This window comes from Dryobates pubescens, chromosome 16 (genome assembly GCF_014839835.1).
Source record: "Dryobates pubescens isolate bDryPub1 chromosome 16, bDryPub1.pri, whole genome shotgun sequence".
Taxonomy (NCBI): Eukaryota; Metazoa; Chordata; class Aves; order Piciformes; family Picidae; genus Dryobates; species Dryobates pubescens.
The window spans coordinates 24,953,279-24,970,984 of record NC_071627.1 but is presented as its reverse complement, the minus strand read 5'-3'; the positions used below and the strand labels follow the sequence as shown (position 1 = coordinate 24,970,984).

General features: G+C 53.7%; 1 protein-coding gene across 2 annotated transcripts; it reads left to right on the top strand.

The window, feature by feature from the left end:
- The first annotated feature begins 5,233 nt into the window (after positions 1-5,233).
- On the top strand, positions 5,234-17,274 carry C16H5orf24 (chromosome 16 C5orf24 homolog). Of its 2 annotated transcripts, XM_054168497.1 has the most exons (3): positions 5,238-5,412; positions 13,412-13,841; positions 15,668-17,274. In XM_054168497.1, the coding sequence occupies exons 2-3, from the start codon at positions 13,415-13,417 to the stop codon at positions 15,706-15,708; spliced, it is 468 nt and encodes a 155-aa protein (XP_054024472.1). In that variant the 5' UTR covers positions 5,238-5,412; positions 13,412-13,414; the 3' UTR covers positions 15,709-17,274. The 2 variants fall into 2 exon arrangements, with proteins under 2 accessions (XP_054024471.1, XP_054024472.1); XM_054168496.1 differs by lacking the exon at positions 15,668-17,274 and having other exon boundaries at positions 5,234-5,412; positions 13,412-14,506.
- The last annotated feature ends 432 nt before the right edge of the window (positions 17,275-17,706 follow it).

Genomic DNA, 17,706 nt, shown 5'->3' with positions numbered 1-17,706 from the left:
GTGAAATGTTTTGTAGTATGACAATAGTTCTCCTGTTTGTTTGTTTTCTGGACACCAGGATGTGAGGGTTTGATTTATTGTGTTGTCCTCATTCTCTGACAGAGGAATGGATGAAAGCCTGTTTAGTTTCAAATGAAATTACCAGGAAAACAGCACAGAAGAAAGTTCTTTTGTAATAAAACCTGACTTGGTCACTTTTGATAGTGTTCGTCTCTCTACATGGAATGTGATTTCTCCCAGGGCTGTGTCGGCGCTGCCAGGAATGGCTTTGAGTCCCAGTCAGGAATGCTGCTGATGGGTGAATGATGGTCCTGACTGACACTGCAGTCAGTAAGCTGCTGGGCCAGGCAAGCCTTTGCTTTCTGAAGTCTCAGCCCTAACCAGTAACATTCACAAGGAGCACTTAACCTCTCTTGGGCTTTTCACTTCGGTGTCTGCTCCCCTGGAGCGGTTTGAGCTCTCTCGGTCCAGCAGCTGCGAGACTTCCCAGGTGATGGCTGCCAAAAGGACTTGTGGAGAAAGTTTTTGCTCCCTGCCATGCTGAGGAGAAAGGTGTCCTGTGGAACCAGCTGTGTATGCACTGCTGCAACCCTGGAGAGGGCAGGTCCTGCAGCCTGCTCCGTGGCTCTGGACATCCACAGCTTCTGCTCTCAACTGCAGGTGGTCTCAGTGACTGTGGCTCTGCTGCCAGCGTAGCTGCGGTGCAGGAGAGGAGAGATTGTACCAACCCTGGCAGCACACATTTAGGGTAAGAACAGCCAATGTTTGCAGTGTTCATCCTCTCAGTGAAACAGGGAAGCAGCACATGCAGGGACACTGCTCAGAATCTCAAAGCCCTGTGGCTCCCTTTACGTCCAGTTTCCTCCGGCTAGGCTCTGGGGTTTGGTGTGTTCACCCCCCGTGGTGCTTGGATCGTCTGACTTGCTGGCAGTGTCCCCCAGAAGGGTGGCAGATGCTGGGTGCCTGACACCTCCTGAGGATCCTTGTGTCAAGAGTGCTCAGATACCTCTTCGGTATCTCTTCAGAAAGGTGTGGGGGAGGCACCTGTGGGGTTCCCCTGCTGGGTGTCAGAGATGCCACAATGGATAACCTTTGCCCTCCAGGGGGGTTGAATGCAATGGAATATTCCTGGCTTTAAATTCCAGCAACAATAACAACCATTTCAATGTGTATTTTTCATCAAGTGTTTTTCTGTTTTTCATCCTTCCCATTCCACAGAGGGACAGGGGCTGGAAGGGACCTCTGGAGATCAACCAGTCCAAGGCCCTGCCAGAGCAGGCTCACCTAGAGCAGGCTGCACAGGACTGCACCCAGGCAGGTTTTGAATGACTCCGCCGCTTCCATTGCTTCTGCAGTTCTCTCCTGACAGTTAAGCTCCCACTTTCCCCAGCAGGGTGATGTGTGCAGCCATTGGTGCTTGTGTTTCTCTGCTTGAAATGCAGTGAGCTGGGCTCCAGAGTCCAAGTGAGGGTGTTGAGAGGTGAAACCAGCTGCAAAGGCACAGAAGCCGGAGCAGAACCTTCCTGATGAACAAACAAGGCCCAAGTAGTGGAAACAAGATGAGAGTTCAAGTCTGCAGCAGGCACAATCCCGTAATGAAAAATGTCCTATTCAGTGCCTCCCAGGTGTGCCCCTGGACACAGAAAAGCTCTTCTGAAGCATTCCTGTTTGGCTGCTTTCCAGGGAATCTGCCCTGGTCAGGCTCCTGGCAGCAGCTGCCGGAAGAGCACAGGGGTGCTGGATCTCTGGGGTGTAGCGCACCGGAGCAGAGCTGCTGCTGTTACCTGCCCAGGGTGATACACTCCCAGTGCTTGAGTGAGCAGTGGTGGTTGGGGTGCTGAGGGCTCAGAGTGCTTGGTACCGGGTGGTGAAGGACTGGGGGTGCCACAGGGGTGCAGCAGTGTCCCATGCCCTGGTGGTGAGGGTGGCACTGGGGGTGTTGCTTTCTCAGAGAACAGGCCACTGGCACTGTAGGTGGCAGTGAAGTAGGAGGGAACTGTCACTGTTCATAGGGACACCCTATCTGCCCCTGTGGTGGCACTTGGGATCTCCTAAAATAAGGAATGCTGGAGTCCTAGGCAGAGTGTGCATGTGGGCTGTTGCAGTCCTGCAGACACGTTTGCAGCGCAGCTGAGGGGCACTTGTGGCAGGGTTAGACAGGTCTGAGTGTGTGAGCAGGGAGCCTGGGGGGCCAGCACAGGCTTCTGATCTGCCGTGGACACCTCCCAGCCACGGTGTGCTGCTGAGCACCTCTGCTACGATAGCCTTCTCTGAAGTGCCTGAATGCCCTCTGCCAGGCCAGGGAGGTGGAGCTCAGCACCAGGGCCCCTGCCAGGAGCCTGCTCCCCGGCAGCGCTCGGGGTCGCTCGCAGGGCCTGGCGCGGTCCCTTCCCTGCATCGCGGCGCCAGCCCCGCCGCAGCTCGGCCTCCTCACGTGATGCTCCAGGAATGCACTGGGCCTTTGCTTATTTTGCTTGACCCAGAGCTTTGCCAAATATGGTCTCAGCTCAAACAAGTTTGTGTGCCTAGAGCCCAGGCGTCTGCAGGAGAAGCTCTGGCTTCCAGCTAGCTGTAGCTGTATGGGGGAGCAGCCTCAGAACGTGCCGCTGCAAGGTGAGCAGCTGGACTCCGGTTTGGCCCCAGATGCACATTTTGTGCGCTGTTTACACGGGGCCAGGCAGGCAGATCTGTTTCTGTCCTTGTAGCTGCAGTGGAAACAACTGGTGTTAAATCAATGCCCATTAGTCTGAGGGACTGCCATCCAGACACTGCTGCCCTGAGACCCCTCAGCTCCAGCAGAGTGAAACATTCCTCTCCAGTCAAGCTGAGAGACACAAAATCCTCAAGCTGACCAGCACAAGGGAGCTGAATTAATTAGTGTCTCGGAAATAAGCAGTTCTAATGAGCTAATAAATTACTACTGGCCCACTGTGGAGTAAGCACCTTCATCTGAAGTCGATGCTCCGGCCGCTCCCTGTGAAGTTCATCCTCACAAAGATGCCTCTCAGAACAAAAATAAACCGTGGGGCAGCTGCTCTGGAGAGCCTTCCACTGAACCAAAATGCTTAAATCTCAGCTGAAACCTGCCCTGCCTCTGCCTGGGCAAGTGAACGTGCAGAAACCATGACAGCTAAAGGGGGCAGCTGGTGGCAGCCTGGCGCGGAGCTCTCCTGGCGTGCTCAGCATCCTGTGCAGCTGAGGGCCGCCGAGAAGCAGCAGGAACTGCTTGGAAAGCTGGAACCCACCAGCGAGATCTCTGTGAGGGAGGGGGAGAATGGGACCTGCTGTCTGGCTGTAGGATGGACAACGTTTCATTGCATCTTCTGCCTCACAGAGAATTCCTGCAATTGGCTGCTGCTGCGAGCGAGAGCAGACAGCAGTCCTGCAGAGGAAGGGAAGGAGGAGGCGAATTCCCAAGCTGAGGAAGGGCCCTGCTTCAGGCCGCGGGCAGCCTGCTCAGCAGGAGACAGACACATCAGTTCATCATTTGTATGGGTCCTGCTTCCTTAGCACAGCATGAGGTGAGGAAACCAGACCCTGTTGCTCCCAGACCAATACTTGAGCTCTGCAGGCAGCAGAGCTGGTTCTGCCTGGAGCACCAGGCAGGGCAGACAGACCCTCACCCAGATTCCCACAGAGACCCTCACCCAGCCTGGAGCACCACGCAGGGCAGACACACAGACCCTCACAGGGGCACGATGAGCTCCAAGGCCAAACATTTAGGTCTTGCTGTGCTGGCAACAGCCTAATTTGGGTTTCACAGCTTGGGATGGAACCTTTCACTGCTTCACAGGACAAGTTCCCTCCACTATACTAAGTGACCACTTCTGTGTTCTGTTGAGATGATGATTTCCTCTGGATAACTGCAGAGCCTGCCCCCAGCCTGGCTTCCATGCCCCTCCAGACTAAGACACTGAAAGGAAAACCAAGATGCCAAAGGTATCAACTCTGCCACTTTGTTGGTGTTTGTGTGTGGCAGCATTTATAACAAGGGTTGAAAACAGCAGCAAGATGAGGCTTGTAAATAAACTGAATCATTTGCTAAATGAAGCTAAATAAATGCTGCTTTACCCTGCTGCTTTCTTCTGTTGCAAGGGAGGATTCCTGCATGCATTAGGAAGCACTGGCAAAAAAAAGGCAGTGTGGTCTTGGCAGGATGCTCCACGGCAATGTTCAGCCCCAAGAGCTCCAAGTATTGCAAACATTGAATCTCCCAGGCCTGGAGGACAGCAGTCAGCTGTGCACACCACAGCAGGAGAGGCAAGTGCTTGGGCAAAGCCAATTAGCCGTTTGTAAAAGCTGCAGGTTCTTTTGACTGGCCTAGGCGGTCTTGCTTTTGTTTTTCGAGTCCCTCAGAACAGCTTTCAGCTCCCTCAGGCCAGTCGTCTGGGGGCTCGCTGCTCCTTCAGGCCCCGTGCACATGGTGTGCACTGGAGGTGTAGGCGGCTGCCCATCACCCAGGGGTGCCCAGAGGGCAGGCAGGTTCCGATCCCTTGGCACAGCTGCCTTTGCAGTCATTAACAGCCGCGGATCTCTTGGGCTGCTACACACAAGGGCAGGTTCTTGAAGTGCAGGCCCGTAAAGCCTCGCTTACAGCCAAGTGCCACCCCAGCACCGAACCCTTCTGAGCACAGGCAGATGAGACAGGGCGCCGGTGGTGCTGCGGGATGCCAGCCCGCAGCGGCCCAGGGGCCGAGCTGCAGCGGCTGCCATCGGCACTGCTGAGTCAGCAGCGCCACAAGTCCGACGCCTAGGTCACTGCTGTCCTACAGCCCTGCTCCAGGGGATCGTGACCTGCGTGCCCCGGGGGCAGCCGGCATCGCCCTGCTCCGTCCCGGGCGAAGGAACGGCGACACCCGAGTCGCCGTCACCCATCTGCTGGGCCGCTCAACAGCGGCTCAGGCACACTTTCCGTGGTTCGCGCTGCCCCGGTACCGCAGGGTGATGTACCCTGGGAGCCAGGCGCCAAGCCGAGCGCGAGCGGCGCCTCGGTACGAGCACCTCCTGCCCCGGCAGCGGCCCGGGCTGACGGGGATCGCTCCCCTGTGCCCACGGCCCCAGCGACAGCCCCGCCGTCCGCCGCGGGCCCGCAGCCGGGCTGGCCTCGCACCTCGGCCCGGCGCCGCCCGGCCGCGCTCCCGCCCGCGGGACAAAATGGCGGCGCGCCCCCGACCCCGAGCGCCTCGGAGCGGGCGGAGCCCCCCGCGCCTCCGCCCCGCCCCGCGCGCGCGGCCCCGCGGCGCGGCCCCGCCCGGGAGCGCGCCCCGCCCTGCCTCCCGCCCGCGCCCGCCGCAGCGCCGCTCCCTGCAGCCGCCCGGCGGGGTGTGGAGGAGGCGGCCGCTCGCTCCCGCCGTCCCTCCCGCTCTGCCGCCCGCTCGTCCGCCGCCCCGCAGGCCGCCCCGATCCGCTCAGGTAGGTGCGGGACGGGCCGCGGGCCCCGGCCGCTGCCGCGCGCGGTGGGAGGCGGCGGGCGGGCAAGATGGAGACGCGGCCGGCGGGGGAGGGGAGCGGAGCGAGAGGAGCCGGCCGCGGCCAGCCCCGCCGCCGAGCGGGATCCGCGGTGCGCTCCCGCAGCCGGGCCCCGCCTGCGCGCCGCTGCAGCGGCGGGAGCCCTGCCCCGCCGGGGCCGCCCCGTCCCGCTGTCCGCGCCGCCCGGGCGGCAGGCAGCCGGGCCGGCCTCGGGCCGCCGGGAGGAGGCCGCACCCTGCGCCCACCGGGGGTTAGGCCGGGCCCTGTTTCTTGCCGGCCGCGCCAGACAGGTGACAGGCGCGGCGAGCCCCCGCGAGTGACCTCGGGGCAGGCCGTGGCAGGGGAGCTGCGCTACCCCTTTGTCCCCTCAGCTGGCCCTTGGCTGCTCCAGGTGCAGCTGAGGCCTTCTGCTGCGTCCCGGCCTGGCCGCGCCGCTCCGCTCAGCAGTAGTTGATTCCCTTCAGCACCCAGAGCTCCCCTGCGTGGGGACCGCAGACGTGAGGTGCCTGTGCCTGGGGACGTACTTCTGTTAGCGTGTGGGGTCCTCCTGCAGAGAGGCCATGGACATTGCCCTGGCATAGCTGAGCAGTGCCAGCCTGCCTTCATCTGCGTCTCAGGGTGGCCTCTGGCATGTCCCTTCTGTGGTCTTTGTGTCCTGCCGCAAGGTCTGTGAGGGGCATCCTGTTGTGGGCAGTTCCAGACGGTTCAGGACGTCCTGGTTTGTGCTTACCCTCCCGGGCTGATTAACCAGGGAACAGTTGCATGAGCTGCTTCCCGGCTGTCTGTCTGAAGGCAGAGCAGTTCCGTTCAGCCGCGTGGGGTTTATTTTTGTAACATTTAGAGTAGGAGGAACACTTGGTTAATCTTTCTGAAATTGATTTGTTTCTGTTTCAGTCTTCACACGCGGCAGTGTCTTGTACAGCTTTCAGTGTGTATCTGTATCCTTCAGGGCTTAGAGCCTGCTAGTCAGCACCTGCAGTAACAGTGGTGTCACCTTTGTTCCACTGCACCCCATTCAGCACACCAGAGCAGTCTCCAGTGTTTGTCCATCGTTGAACAGATTCAACAAGTGGGCCTCGTCTTTCTTCAGCCCAGCAGGAGCACGCTGCGTTTTGTGGCTGTGTTTGGGTGTGCTGACAGGTGCTCAGAGCTTCTCACCTTAGTCCTGTGGCAGAGAAACACCACCTGAGTGCGTGTCAGGAAGGAGATCCCTCTCCTAAGCTTCAAAATCCTTCGTTGGGAGGAGGCTGGGGAAAGAGGAGAGGGTAGGGAGGAACACCCACGGAGATGAAGGATCATCTCTCACCTCTCTGAGCTATTGTTCTAGACTACGGTGAGGTCTGTTCCCTGGGGAGAGGAGGGGTGGGTGAGAACACCCACGGAGATGAATAAACATCTCCAGCTCCTCAAAGCTGTTGTTCTAGGCTATGGCAAAGTCTGCTCCTGCTTACCTGGGAGTAACTCCTTGAGGTGGATGGGCAATTTCACAAGCACTACTAATCCTTGCTTTGTAAAGATCTACCTCTGCCTGCTCTGTCATTCATGTGCACGTCTGAATTGCCTTGAAGTGTGGCAGTTACCCAACCGCAGAACAGTCAGGGTGCAGTTTCACAACCCCGCTCTGCTAAGCCAGTCTGGCTGGCCTGCTGGCTGCCTCCTGTCTGTGCTGCCACATTCCCCAACCTGCATTCCCTGTGCTGTGCTTGGGAACTGTCATACCCTTCTTCCAAGTCCCAGCCCCTCAGGTTACCCAAGCCACCTCTCTGAGGTCTGGTTAGTTCCTGAATAACTAGGACCAGCAGGGAGTGGGGTCAGTGGCAGCCAGTGGCTAATGTGTCTTGGGCAGTCTTCAGCCTGCCTGTGCTTCTAATGGAACTCTGTGTTTCTGATCCTCTCCTGCCCCCACCCCAGCCAGCTGCAGCTTTTGCTTTCTGCTGGTGCTTGGTGTTGGTTTGTTCTGCTCTTGCACAGCAGTTGGTGTTGGCACAAGGAGGAACAGGGAAGGTTGTCCCATTTAGAGAACACTCAGAGTGGGTTCTGTAGGTTATGAAACCAACCTGTCAGTTGTGTCAGTCTAGCTGGAGGTGCACAGTGAATTCAGTCATGATCTTCCTTCCTTTCTGTGCAGGCTCCTCACCCTTTCACGAGTCCTGATCCTCATCACGTGGTTCCATCATCTTAGTTTTGGGGTCGGGAGAAGCCAGCTGTGTGCTCGCTGATGTTAGCACGCAGTGAAGGGCCCTTCGGTACGACAGGCTTGCTCTCCAAGGTCAGAAGGCTAACAATTCCTTGTGTGCCTGTTGTGTGGTCACATCATGAGCCATCCCTAAGGACTCCCGGTCTACTTGACACAGCCTAGCTGGACAGGATCTAAGTGCCAGAGCAGAGCTGGTGTCTGTGTAATGTGAAGCTGGTGCATAGGCTTTGGAGAGCCTTCTGCAGGGGCGTCTGAATCAAAACACTTGAACTCCTGCAGGCACAGAGACACCCAGCTTGCAGCTCTGGTGAGGAGCAGGAGTGGCAGCCCCTTCGGGAGGGAAGGTTCCCCTCCAGCTGGCACTCTAGGGAAGAGGAATCTGGAGGGGGTGGATATCCCGGCTCCAGGCAGCTCCTCCCCTAAGGTCTGTGAAGTGCACAGACGACCCTGGGTCAGCAGGGGAAGAGCTGTACTTGTAAGTTCTTGTGCTGCTTGGGGAGCTCCTGATTTCTTAGCCTGTGTTCACTGAGGATGACTGAGAGCACTGTTCTCAGAATTCTCTCTGCAGTGTGCAGTCTCTTGTAGTAGCTCTAGCAAGTCTCTGCTGTCAAGACATTTGTTTCTTATCGTTTGGGTTTAATAGGATTTGCCTGGTGTCAAATGATGAGAGCAATCACGTCATGCAGGCAGCTGTGGGGAGCGCTGGGTGAGCACGTTTGGGAGAAACTGGCTGTCTAACTGCAGAGGTAGGTTGGGTTTCACATCTGGGTTCAGGCCCTAGGAGGTGTGTTGTGCCATCGAGAGGGCTTCATCCTCAGTGTTGTTAGAATGCTTAAACACACAGGGATGCTCAAGGTGAGGTGCAGAGGGATCAAAGCAAGTGATTTCTGGCTGCTAAAACTGGGTAAGGCCCTGCTTCACCAGGAGTTAATGTGTAGAAAAGGAGCTGACAGTAAAAGGGACACTTAAAACATTTGAACTGATAGAATCCATTCTTTCAACCCAGTGGTGAGAGTATTGCTCCCACCCACTAAGAGAGGAGAGAGCAGAACCAAAATGGTATCTCAGCTGCAGTGCTGAAAGGGGAAATACTTCTGCTGCTGCTGCAGCTCCCTCCCTGAGAGGAAAATGAGCCTGTTGGTATCCCCCAGGGCTCAGCCCCTGCACTGTGGTACGTGGCATAGAGCGTCCTTTATGCGCAGCTCTTGAACAGGGCTGCTCCTGTGCTCCACTCCAAGGGTTCCAGTTGGTAGAAGCAGTGTTTGGAGAGCACTGAAATAATGCTGGTAGCTGCCTGTGCTTTTAAGTCGTGTGTTGTATCCTCTGTGTGTGTCGGGTGAGGATGGAAACGCTCTGCCGCCGCCTGCAGCTCCATCCATACTGCTGAAAGTGTTGCCAGCTCCGTGCTGAGCAGAGCTTCCCTGACCTTTAGTGAAAGCAGAATGGTCCCTGGTGGCCATAGGACTGTACCCCTCCTGGTGGTTGTCCCTTGGAGAGCTTGGCTCAGTCTTGCTCCTCTTCAGGCGTGCTGTACCACGAGTCAGAAGCACTTGCAGAGTCAGGTCTGATCTGGTGCTAAGCAGGCTGGAGTTACAGAGAACAGGCTGGGCTGGGGGAGACCAGAGCAGTTCCCTGCTGCTGCTGTTGGAACTGATCATTCTGCTTAATGCAGGTAATGGGTCACAAGTACTCAGTATAAAATACTTCATGAGCAAGTGTCTGTTCTGGGGCAGGGGCTGGGGGCTGCCTACTTTCTCTGCTCTGAAAGTTTTCCTCTTGTCTGCACTGAATGCTGACCACGGTGATGTTTGAAGGCTAAAGACGGCATCATGTCAGTGCCCAAGAGAGTGTTTCTATGTATTGTGGTTTGAGTAGCTTTGGCCTTAACACTTTGTGCAGTGAACAAGAGAGGAATGGGGGATTTTCTGTGTAGTTCCAAGCCTACAGAGAGAGAGACCCTGCCAGTTACAGGAGCCTTAGGAGCTGCAAGCCTGAGCTGTGCAGTGTCTGAGCAGAGCAAACCCTCAGGCTCGCCTCTGTGGTGCTCAGGCAGGTTGACTTTGCAGCAGTGTGCAGCTGTACTTGACAAGGAGGGGTTGTTCCTGAGCTCAGAAGTCTCCCTGCAGCAAAGCTTGGTGGGTCCCAGGTGGATGGTCCTGGTCCTGTTCCTCTCTATTTCCAGCAGCGACAGAGCTCCTGTGCCTCCCTGCACGGCAAGCTGCAATGCTGCTCTTTTCCCAGGGAGAGCTGAGCCAGTTGTCTCCTCCCTTCCCCAGCATTTATGTGGAAATAAATTGCCATGCAGGGAAGGCTCTGTGCAGAAAATCCTCTGCAGACACTTTCCAGTAACAGTCTTCTTGAAATAGGAGTGAGTTTTGCTGAAATGCCTCAGCTTAACTCACTGTTTACAGAGAAATGCAACCAGTCAGTTGAGAAACCAGTTAGAGTTGCAGAGATCTTTTGCATCTCTCTCTGCAGGTTTAAAGCAACTGCTGGAAGCTTTTCTGGCCAGCTTTGTCTGAGAGTGCTTGCATACAAAGTTGGATGTGTTTGGCCCTACAATTAAGCTAGAATGGGATTTTTCAATTAGTGTTTTGTACCAGTTTTCATTCCTGCTGTCTAAGCCCCTGCCAAGAAACCTGCCTGCACGCCACAGACAGACTCACTGCGTTCTTCTATTCCCTGCTGTAATGTGAACGCAGGGAAATTATGCTGGAGATGCCCATCTCAGGGTAATTAAGCTTGATTACAGATTTCCTTTTGAAAACTCCTCAGCAAAAGCCCTGAATCAAAAGCACAGAATTGAGACCTTGGCTACCTCCTGACATTTTCATGGGTTGATGAAAAACGGTGCAGGGAGCGGGGGGCTGGGGAGAAGGCAGTAAAGAAAAATCCCCCTGGCACTCTTCCACCAAGATGGTGGAGTTTTTTCAGGCTTCCTCCTGCAAGAAATGTTAACCAGTTCCTGCTCTGAGCGTTTTCTTCTCTCCTCAATTAGGGTGACAGTGGCTGCTGCCAGATGGAAGGTAACCCGGCACCGGCCGGGGTCTGTGCTGGAGGTGGTGTGTGTCGAGAGCGAGCAGGGATATTAAAATAGACACAAACCACATGCAGATGGGGATGGAGCTGCAGCCTTTGGCAGCTGCAGCAGCATACAGTCCTTGTCTAGGAGGACCTGCCATGGTTCTCCCCAGGAAAGATGGGTGGTGCCTGTAGGAAAAATGTCCCAGAGCGTAAGGAGGGGAAAGAGCAGAGAATGAAATCATAACACAGGAACAAGGCTGAGCAGTGGTTGAGACGTACCAGGGGCCCTGCTTTATGCAGTGCCTTCTCCCTGCCCTGCAGCGTTCCTCAGGTACTGGGCGGCTGAACTGATCCTTCTTTGTGGCAGTTGAGCTGGGAGCAGCTTTTTGTGGCCAGAGCCAGTCCTCCTGTGCTTAAAGTGAGCACAGAGACAAGAATGCTGTTAGCCTCCCCAGGTGCCCTCCAGTGTCTCCAGATGCAGCCCCTGTGCTCGCTCGCTTGGCAGCAGAGCCTTACACCTGCACTCGTGTGTCGTGCACAGTCTCAGGTGCTGCCACTGATCCCCTGGGGTTGCAGGCAGTAACTGCTGTTTGTAGAGAAGCTTGAGTCTCCTTTCTATTGCTCCCCAGAGGAGAATGCCTGGGCTCTTGACCTGCACCTTACTGCCTCTGTGCCGTGTTGTTCTGTTTGCTAGTCAGCACCTGCAGTAAGGGTGGTGTCGCCTTTGTTCCACTACACCCCGTTCAGCACACCAGAACTGTGGCACTTGGCTAATCTCTGCCAGAGCCATCTAACATTTAAACTGGATTCCTATCATCATTTGACTGTTTGGCATAAAGCCACATTGGTGTGTTTGCACGAGAGTAATGCACTGGAACGCGCATTTGACAAGCCAAGGTAAATTGGGTGTCCCAGCAGGGAAGGGATCTGCTCTAATCAGAAGAACAGGGCATGGGGCTTTACTCCGAGTAAACAGACTGTCCCTGCTCTATCCCTTCTCTCTGGCTGGGAGGAGACACATAGCTGCCAAGTAAACTCAGTAATCAGTGGTGGAGTTTAGATTGGGTTGCTGTAGGTGATACTCCAGTGCTACTGCAGGGAGCATACAATGAATCCTCCAGACCTTATCTGCTAGAGAAATCTACCACAGGAAGAAATATTTGGTGTCCTAAGCACAACTGTAGGGCACAGAAATAACTGTCATGCCAGGTATTGATTGGCTTAATCTTGGCTTCAGCATGGCTAAATATTATCTTAAACTGAGGACTTTCAGCTCATTGAAGTTGTAGGACCAGTGTGGTTGGATGGGTGAAAAATGTCGTGGTGATGCTCGAGTGGCTGGCTGGTTTCTTACAGGATCACCACTTAAGAAATCAGAGGCAGGCTCTGTGTTAGTGTTCAGGAACATTAGCAGTCATGAAGTTTTAGACTAGCAGTAGCCTTGTGGATTGTGATTCTGCCCCAGCTGCTGCAGGCAGTGGATGTGATGGGTATAAGCACAACTGATGTGGTTAGAAGCAGTGGTTTGTAATCGTGTTGTGACCAGAGGTGGTGTGTAGCACTGGACAGCTGTTTGGCTGTTGGAAGCAGGGTCAGGCTGTAGCGACATGCAGGTGAGAGCCACCCTTCTGTGTCCTCAAGGCAGGGCTTTGGCTCTTGTTTGAACAGGCAGGGCTGTGTGAACAGCACAGCTCAGGCTGGGGTTGCCTGACAAAAAGAGCAGGTTGTATGGAACAGCTGCTGACTTCAATGGGCCACATTTGTTCTCCAGAGCATTTGTAGATGTGTGATAACCTGCAGGGGGGGAGCACAGTGGGGTTGCTTTTCCCATAGCTGTTCCCTGGGAGTTGTCAGTACCAGCAATTGGTCTCTCTGCTTCTCACCAGGGCAGTGGTGGAATTGCTGCAGGCTAGCATCTTGCAGTAGATTCATTTGATGCCTCTGCCTTGCCAACGGTGTCTTTGCCCAATGCCTTACCTGTTTGCTTCTTGCTTTCACATTAATTGTGACAAGAAACTACAAAAGTGGTTAGGGTTTTGTTTGCTGCAGTTAAACAACAGAAAATGTCTTCAGGAGCCCAATCAAGAGAGGGACACCATATTTAGATGGGACGTTGGAAGAAAGGTTCTCAAAAGACTCAGCAGGGAGGCGGTTGAATTCCTGTCCCTGGAGGCGTTCAGAAGAGGCAGAGATACAGCGCTGTGGTTTAGCCCCAGCCTTGGCAGACTCAGGTAATGGCTGGACTCAGTGATATTAAAGGTCTTTTCCAACTGAAAAGACTCTGTGAGCCTCTTTCCTTGGCTGACAGGTGACGGTATCAGCCCTGCGACTGGAACAGCCAGAACCGAGATGAGCTTCTGCCAGGGAGGTTCTGCAGTGGTGTGGGGGGAGTGGATGGTGCAGGCCGTGGTTGCTGAGGTGCTCTTCAGTTCTTTCACAGACTTCTTCCCTGATTATACCTATCTGAATAGTAAAATTCATGTAAATGGACATTTTAACCTCTGGCTTAGATCACCATTTCTATCTGTGTGTGGAGGTTCCTGTGCCAACCCTGGAGTGAAAGCCTCATGAAACTGCTTTACAGAGCAGCTCGCTGCCCTCGGTAGCACTCGCCAAGAGCGGGCAGAGCGGTGGGGGTGCAGCGTTGGGAAGGCTCTGGCTTCTGGAACGCTGCAGCATCACGGTGTGCTGATGCACAGCTGTCTCTCTTGCTTTTGTCAGAAAATGATGCACCCTGTTGCCAGCAGCAATGCAGCTTTCTGTGGGACCGGCAAGAGCTCCTGCCTCAACGAGGACAGCGTGAGGGCCGCCGAGCAGTTCGACCTGTACGCCGCGCAGCAGAGCAAGTACGGCCACGCCGTCGGCCACAAACCCATCGCCTGCCAGCGGCAGGACGCCCTCAACGAGCCCCACCTGCAGGCCACGAGCGGCAGGAGTATAGAGACAAAAGATGAACTGAAGAAAAAGAAAAACCTCAACCGCTCCGGTAAACGTGGAAGGCCGTCAGGGACCACAAAATCAGCAGGGTACCGCACCAGCACAGGCCGACCCCTGGGGACCACCAAAGCAGCTGGATTTAAGACAAGTCCAGGCAGACCCTTGGGTACAACTAAAGCAGCAGGATACAAAGTCAGCCCAGGCAGACCTCCAGGTAGCATTAAAGCTCTATCACGGCTTGCAAATCTAAGTTATACTTGTGGCAATGCAGCTTTTCCCTATCCCATGGTGCATAACAGAGGAATACACGCTGCTGGTGAGAGCAGCAGCACAATCAAACAGCCTAACGAGTAACAGCAGGCAATTATTAACTCCTCAGTAATCCACTCTTCTCCAAACTGTGGCATGCTTCTTGCATTCTCTTGTAGTGTTTGCCTAAGTCTGAGTTCCCAGATTTTGGTTTTATTTGAATAATGCCATAGCCTGCAGGTGCAGCTCAGTAACTTACAGCAGCGTTGGGAAGGCACTGGCGAAGGAGGGCTTTGGGGGGGTTAAATCACCATCTATAACAAAGTTTGAAGTGATGCATTTGCCTTGGTGCTGACACTTAAGTAATGTCCATGTTCCTAGTTTTGCATTCAGTGTCTGGTAAATCCAGTTGTGTGATCATGCAGTGAATAATCAAGGAGGACAGAATAAGCTGGCTGCTGGTTTATGATGTGGCCTGCCCCACAATAAGGAGCTTAGTCTTAAGAGTTCTTACCTGAAAAGAAAATCAATAAAGCAAGCAGCAAGCTACAGTGTCCACCCCTGCAGGAGCTTCTACAGACCTCAAATAGATACTGAAAAACTTAACAGACCAACCCAGTCTTTTTTTTTGAAGTGCTGGTTTTTGTTTCTGGAGCAGTAGAATTGAGCAGATTGCAAGGACTGCTCCCAACCCACTTTTGAAGCCAGGGAAGCAAACTGAGGGCTTGCCCAGCGCCTTACTGCCGGGAGCTGCTTCGCCTTCGGGTGAGAGCTGTGCTTTCAGTTCTGCTGGGTCAGTCTGAAATGCCTCACAGGACATACCCCAAACCACAGCTCATCCTTGCAGAGGTTTCCTAAGACGTTCAGTACCGTTCGCTCTAGTCACACACTCGGTTGATACTAACCTGTGTGTCCTTGAGTCTGTAAATAGCTATTTACCCTGGGCTTTGCCTCTCACATCTGTGCTTTGGTGGCAACAGTTTAATAGCTTTTAGAGTATTAGTCTGTAATGTTTACAAATTAAGCTTTTTACACAGACACTGTTGCCAAGTTTTCAGGCTTGGTTTTGGCAGGTATTGCCGGGAACACAGTTATTTCATTGTCTGACACTTAAGTTGTGGAAGCTGAGATATCTACCAAAGGACACCTTTTTGATTTATGGAAGCAAACTGTGTAGCTGGTGCACACAGGGTGCAGTTCACCCCACTGCTAGACCCCAGCTAGAAAGCAGTTCATCTATGCATGCAAGCTGGAAGGAAGAAATGTTGTTGGTTGACTGGAAGTACCTTTCTTGCCTCAAACTAAACCCTTCCCTCCTTCCAAAAGAAGTGTTCCATTTTTCAGCTGGGTGTGTTTAATATGTTTCTTTAAGTGTGAGAGAGCATGTGAGTGTGTGTGTAAAACACTTCCACCTAGGCTTCAGGAGGAGCAGTGCTCAGTGTTGCCCTACTGTTTGTGCTGAATTTATTTTGCTGGAACTAAAGCTTTGCTTTTGGGTTTCTTTCCACCTGGAAGAAAGTTTGCATTTTTAAGCTGTTTCACCTATAATGTGACATTCTGATAAATCTGGAGCCTGAGCTATCTGGGGAGAAGGGAGGGAGCAGAGAGCGGTGCAGATTGGGGGGAGCATAAAAATGGGGGTTAACTGAGCCGGTGCTGAATGAGTCGTGGTGCTGCCAGGCTTTGTTACCATAAATGCTGTTCTGGCCTGCTGTCGTTTTGATGAGAACTCTTGCTTGCAGTGATGACAACTTAAGACACAGATGTCATGTCTCATACCTTTTTTATCAGGAAAAAAGCAGCAAGCCTTCAGGTGTTCCAGTGATGCCTAACACATATTGCGCTGGACTTTGTGCTGTACTTTACACTAGGTGTGTTGCATTGTTTTGGGGGAACTCTGTATGCACTGGCAACTAGGACAGTGAACCTCAGCTGTACTGGACGGCTCCTTAGTCCCTAGATGAGCTAATGGCAGCTAAACTGCTACTAACAACCAGCTCCTTCGTGCTGAAGCCGTGAAGTCCAGCCCGTTCCGTTCCTCGGCGAACCCGCAGCCGGACCTTGGGCAGCCCTCACGACGGTGTCGCTTCGGCACGCGCGGGAGGCCGACGAGAGCCGCTGCACCCTCGGCACCTGCGTTGTGTTGGCTGCTCTCAATCAGATGGTTTTCCCACGACGGACTGCTCCCAGTTCTTCGAGCTCAGCTGGCACAGCAGTCCCCTTTGGCCGAATGTGTACCCGCAGGAGGGTCACCCCGCGCCGCAAGGAGCGTGTTGCATGTCACCGCTGTACCCTGGAGAACCTCCACCTCTTACCTCCTGCTGCTGCTCCCGGCCACTCCTGTCCCGTTGCTCAGCTGTGCGTCTCCCCGGTGGTGCTGTGCCGTGTGCCAGGAGCTGGTGCAGATGTGTCGCTGTTCTGCTCGTGTAATGAATTCTGTATTCAAGTATGCTGATGAAATCATGACCTCGCCTAGGCAATTGCTGTCCATTGCAGTGTTTGTTGGGTCCCTCAGAGGGAACGCAGCCCCAGTCGACGCCGCGTAGCGCTGCCGGCCGTGCTGGCTGCTGGGCGCTCCCCAGGCCTGCTTCAGTCGAGAGCTGACTGGTGCCCCGCAGCCAGGGGAAGGGAAAAGAAGCTAAGGAGATTCAAAGTGAACTAGAAATGGAATTCTGCTTCTCCTGTGTGTGACCTGCAGAGTGCATTGTGCTGTTTTCCAGCACTTCTCTTCCCGAGAGAAGCCCTGAGCGGCATGGCAGTGGCTCAGCTTGATTAGTACCGGCGGGAAAACTGGCCTTGCCCCAGTGTGGGAGCATGACTTGTAAGGTAAATGGCTTCTTTTATATTCTGTCCCACCCTTCAGCTACTCATAAGCTAGGATCACTGTTGTGTGTTAACACTGTTGGGAAGAGCTACATGTCAGGTTTGGGTTTTAGCAATTTCTTTTAATTACGGAGTTCCTAACACCTCCTTTATGCATAACCGTAGTAGCTTGCTGTGACTCCTCCAGGACGCTGTACGAGGGCACTGTTTGAGACACCTATGGCAACTGCTATTCAGTTTCTGATTACATTTACTTTAACTTTAAAACCAAATAATTTTGCTACTACCAAGTCTTGCACTGGACATACTCAAGATGCTAGCACCGTGTTTGGAGAGAAGCAAAATCAGGTAGCATCAGAGGTGGCTGACTTTGATACAGAAGAGCATTTCTGAGCTCAGTGGTTAGCTGTGTCTCTAACCCACTGTTCTTAGAGCTGGGATTTAACCTGATCAAACTAACCATGTCTCGAGAGCCATTAAAAATCTCTCTTCTGGGTGAATCTCTTTTCATTTGGTCTGAAAGATGCTAGAGCTCAGCCAGGACAAAGCCGAGCCTTGTCCCTGACAAGTGCTGTGTCTGAACTGCGACACCCAGAGTGACTCAGACGAGAGCTTAACTCCCTCCCCCGCGTTCGAAGAGCTTTAAAAGGCAGAGCAACGCGAAGCCATTTGCCCGATGGTTTCCTGTGCTGTGACTCTGCTGGTCTTTGTTACGTGTATGATAATGTTTCACACTATCCTTAGAGTCGACAGTTAAGCAGTTGATAGCAATCGTCAACACTTTGAACTGCAGACTTCATTTCTGACCACAAAAGAAGTTTATTCTTCTCTATTTTAATGCATATATTTTAACACTGCTTAAATATATTTATGACTTTAGTAGAGGCTAGATCTTTCTCCTTGTGATCCCCCCCCCCCAAATATCAAAATCTCTATTCCAAAATTTGAACCACTTTCTGATAATTTAATCTTTCAGCATTTGTTTTCCACAGGTTTGCTTTGGGGGA

Bases quoted from the DNA above. Each gene is read 5' to 3' on its own strand.
- C16H5orf24 (XM_054168496.1), top strand. From the start codon at position 13,415: ATGATGCACCCTGTTGCCAGCAGCAATGCAGCTTTCTGTGGGACCGGC.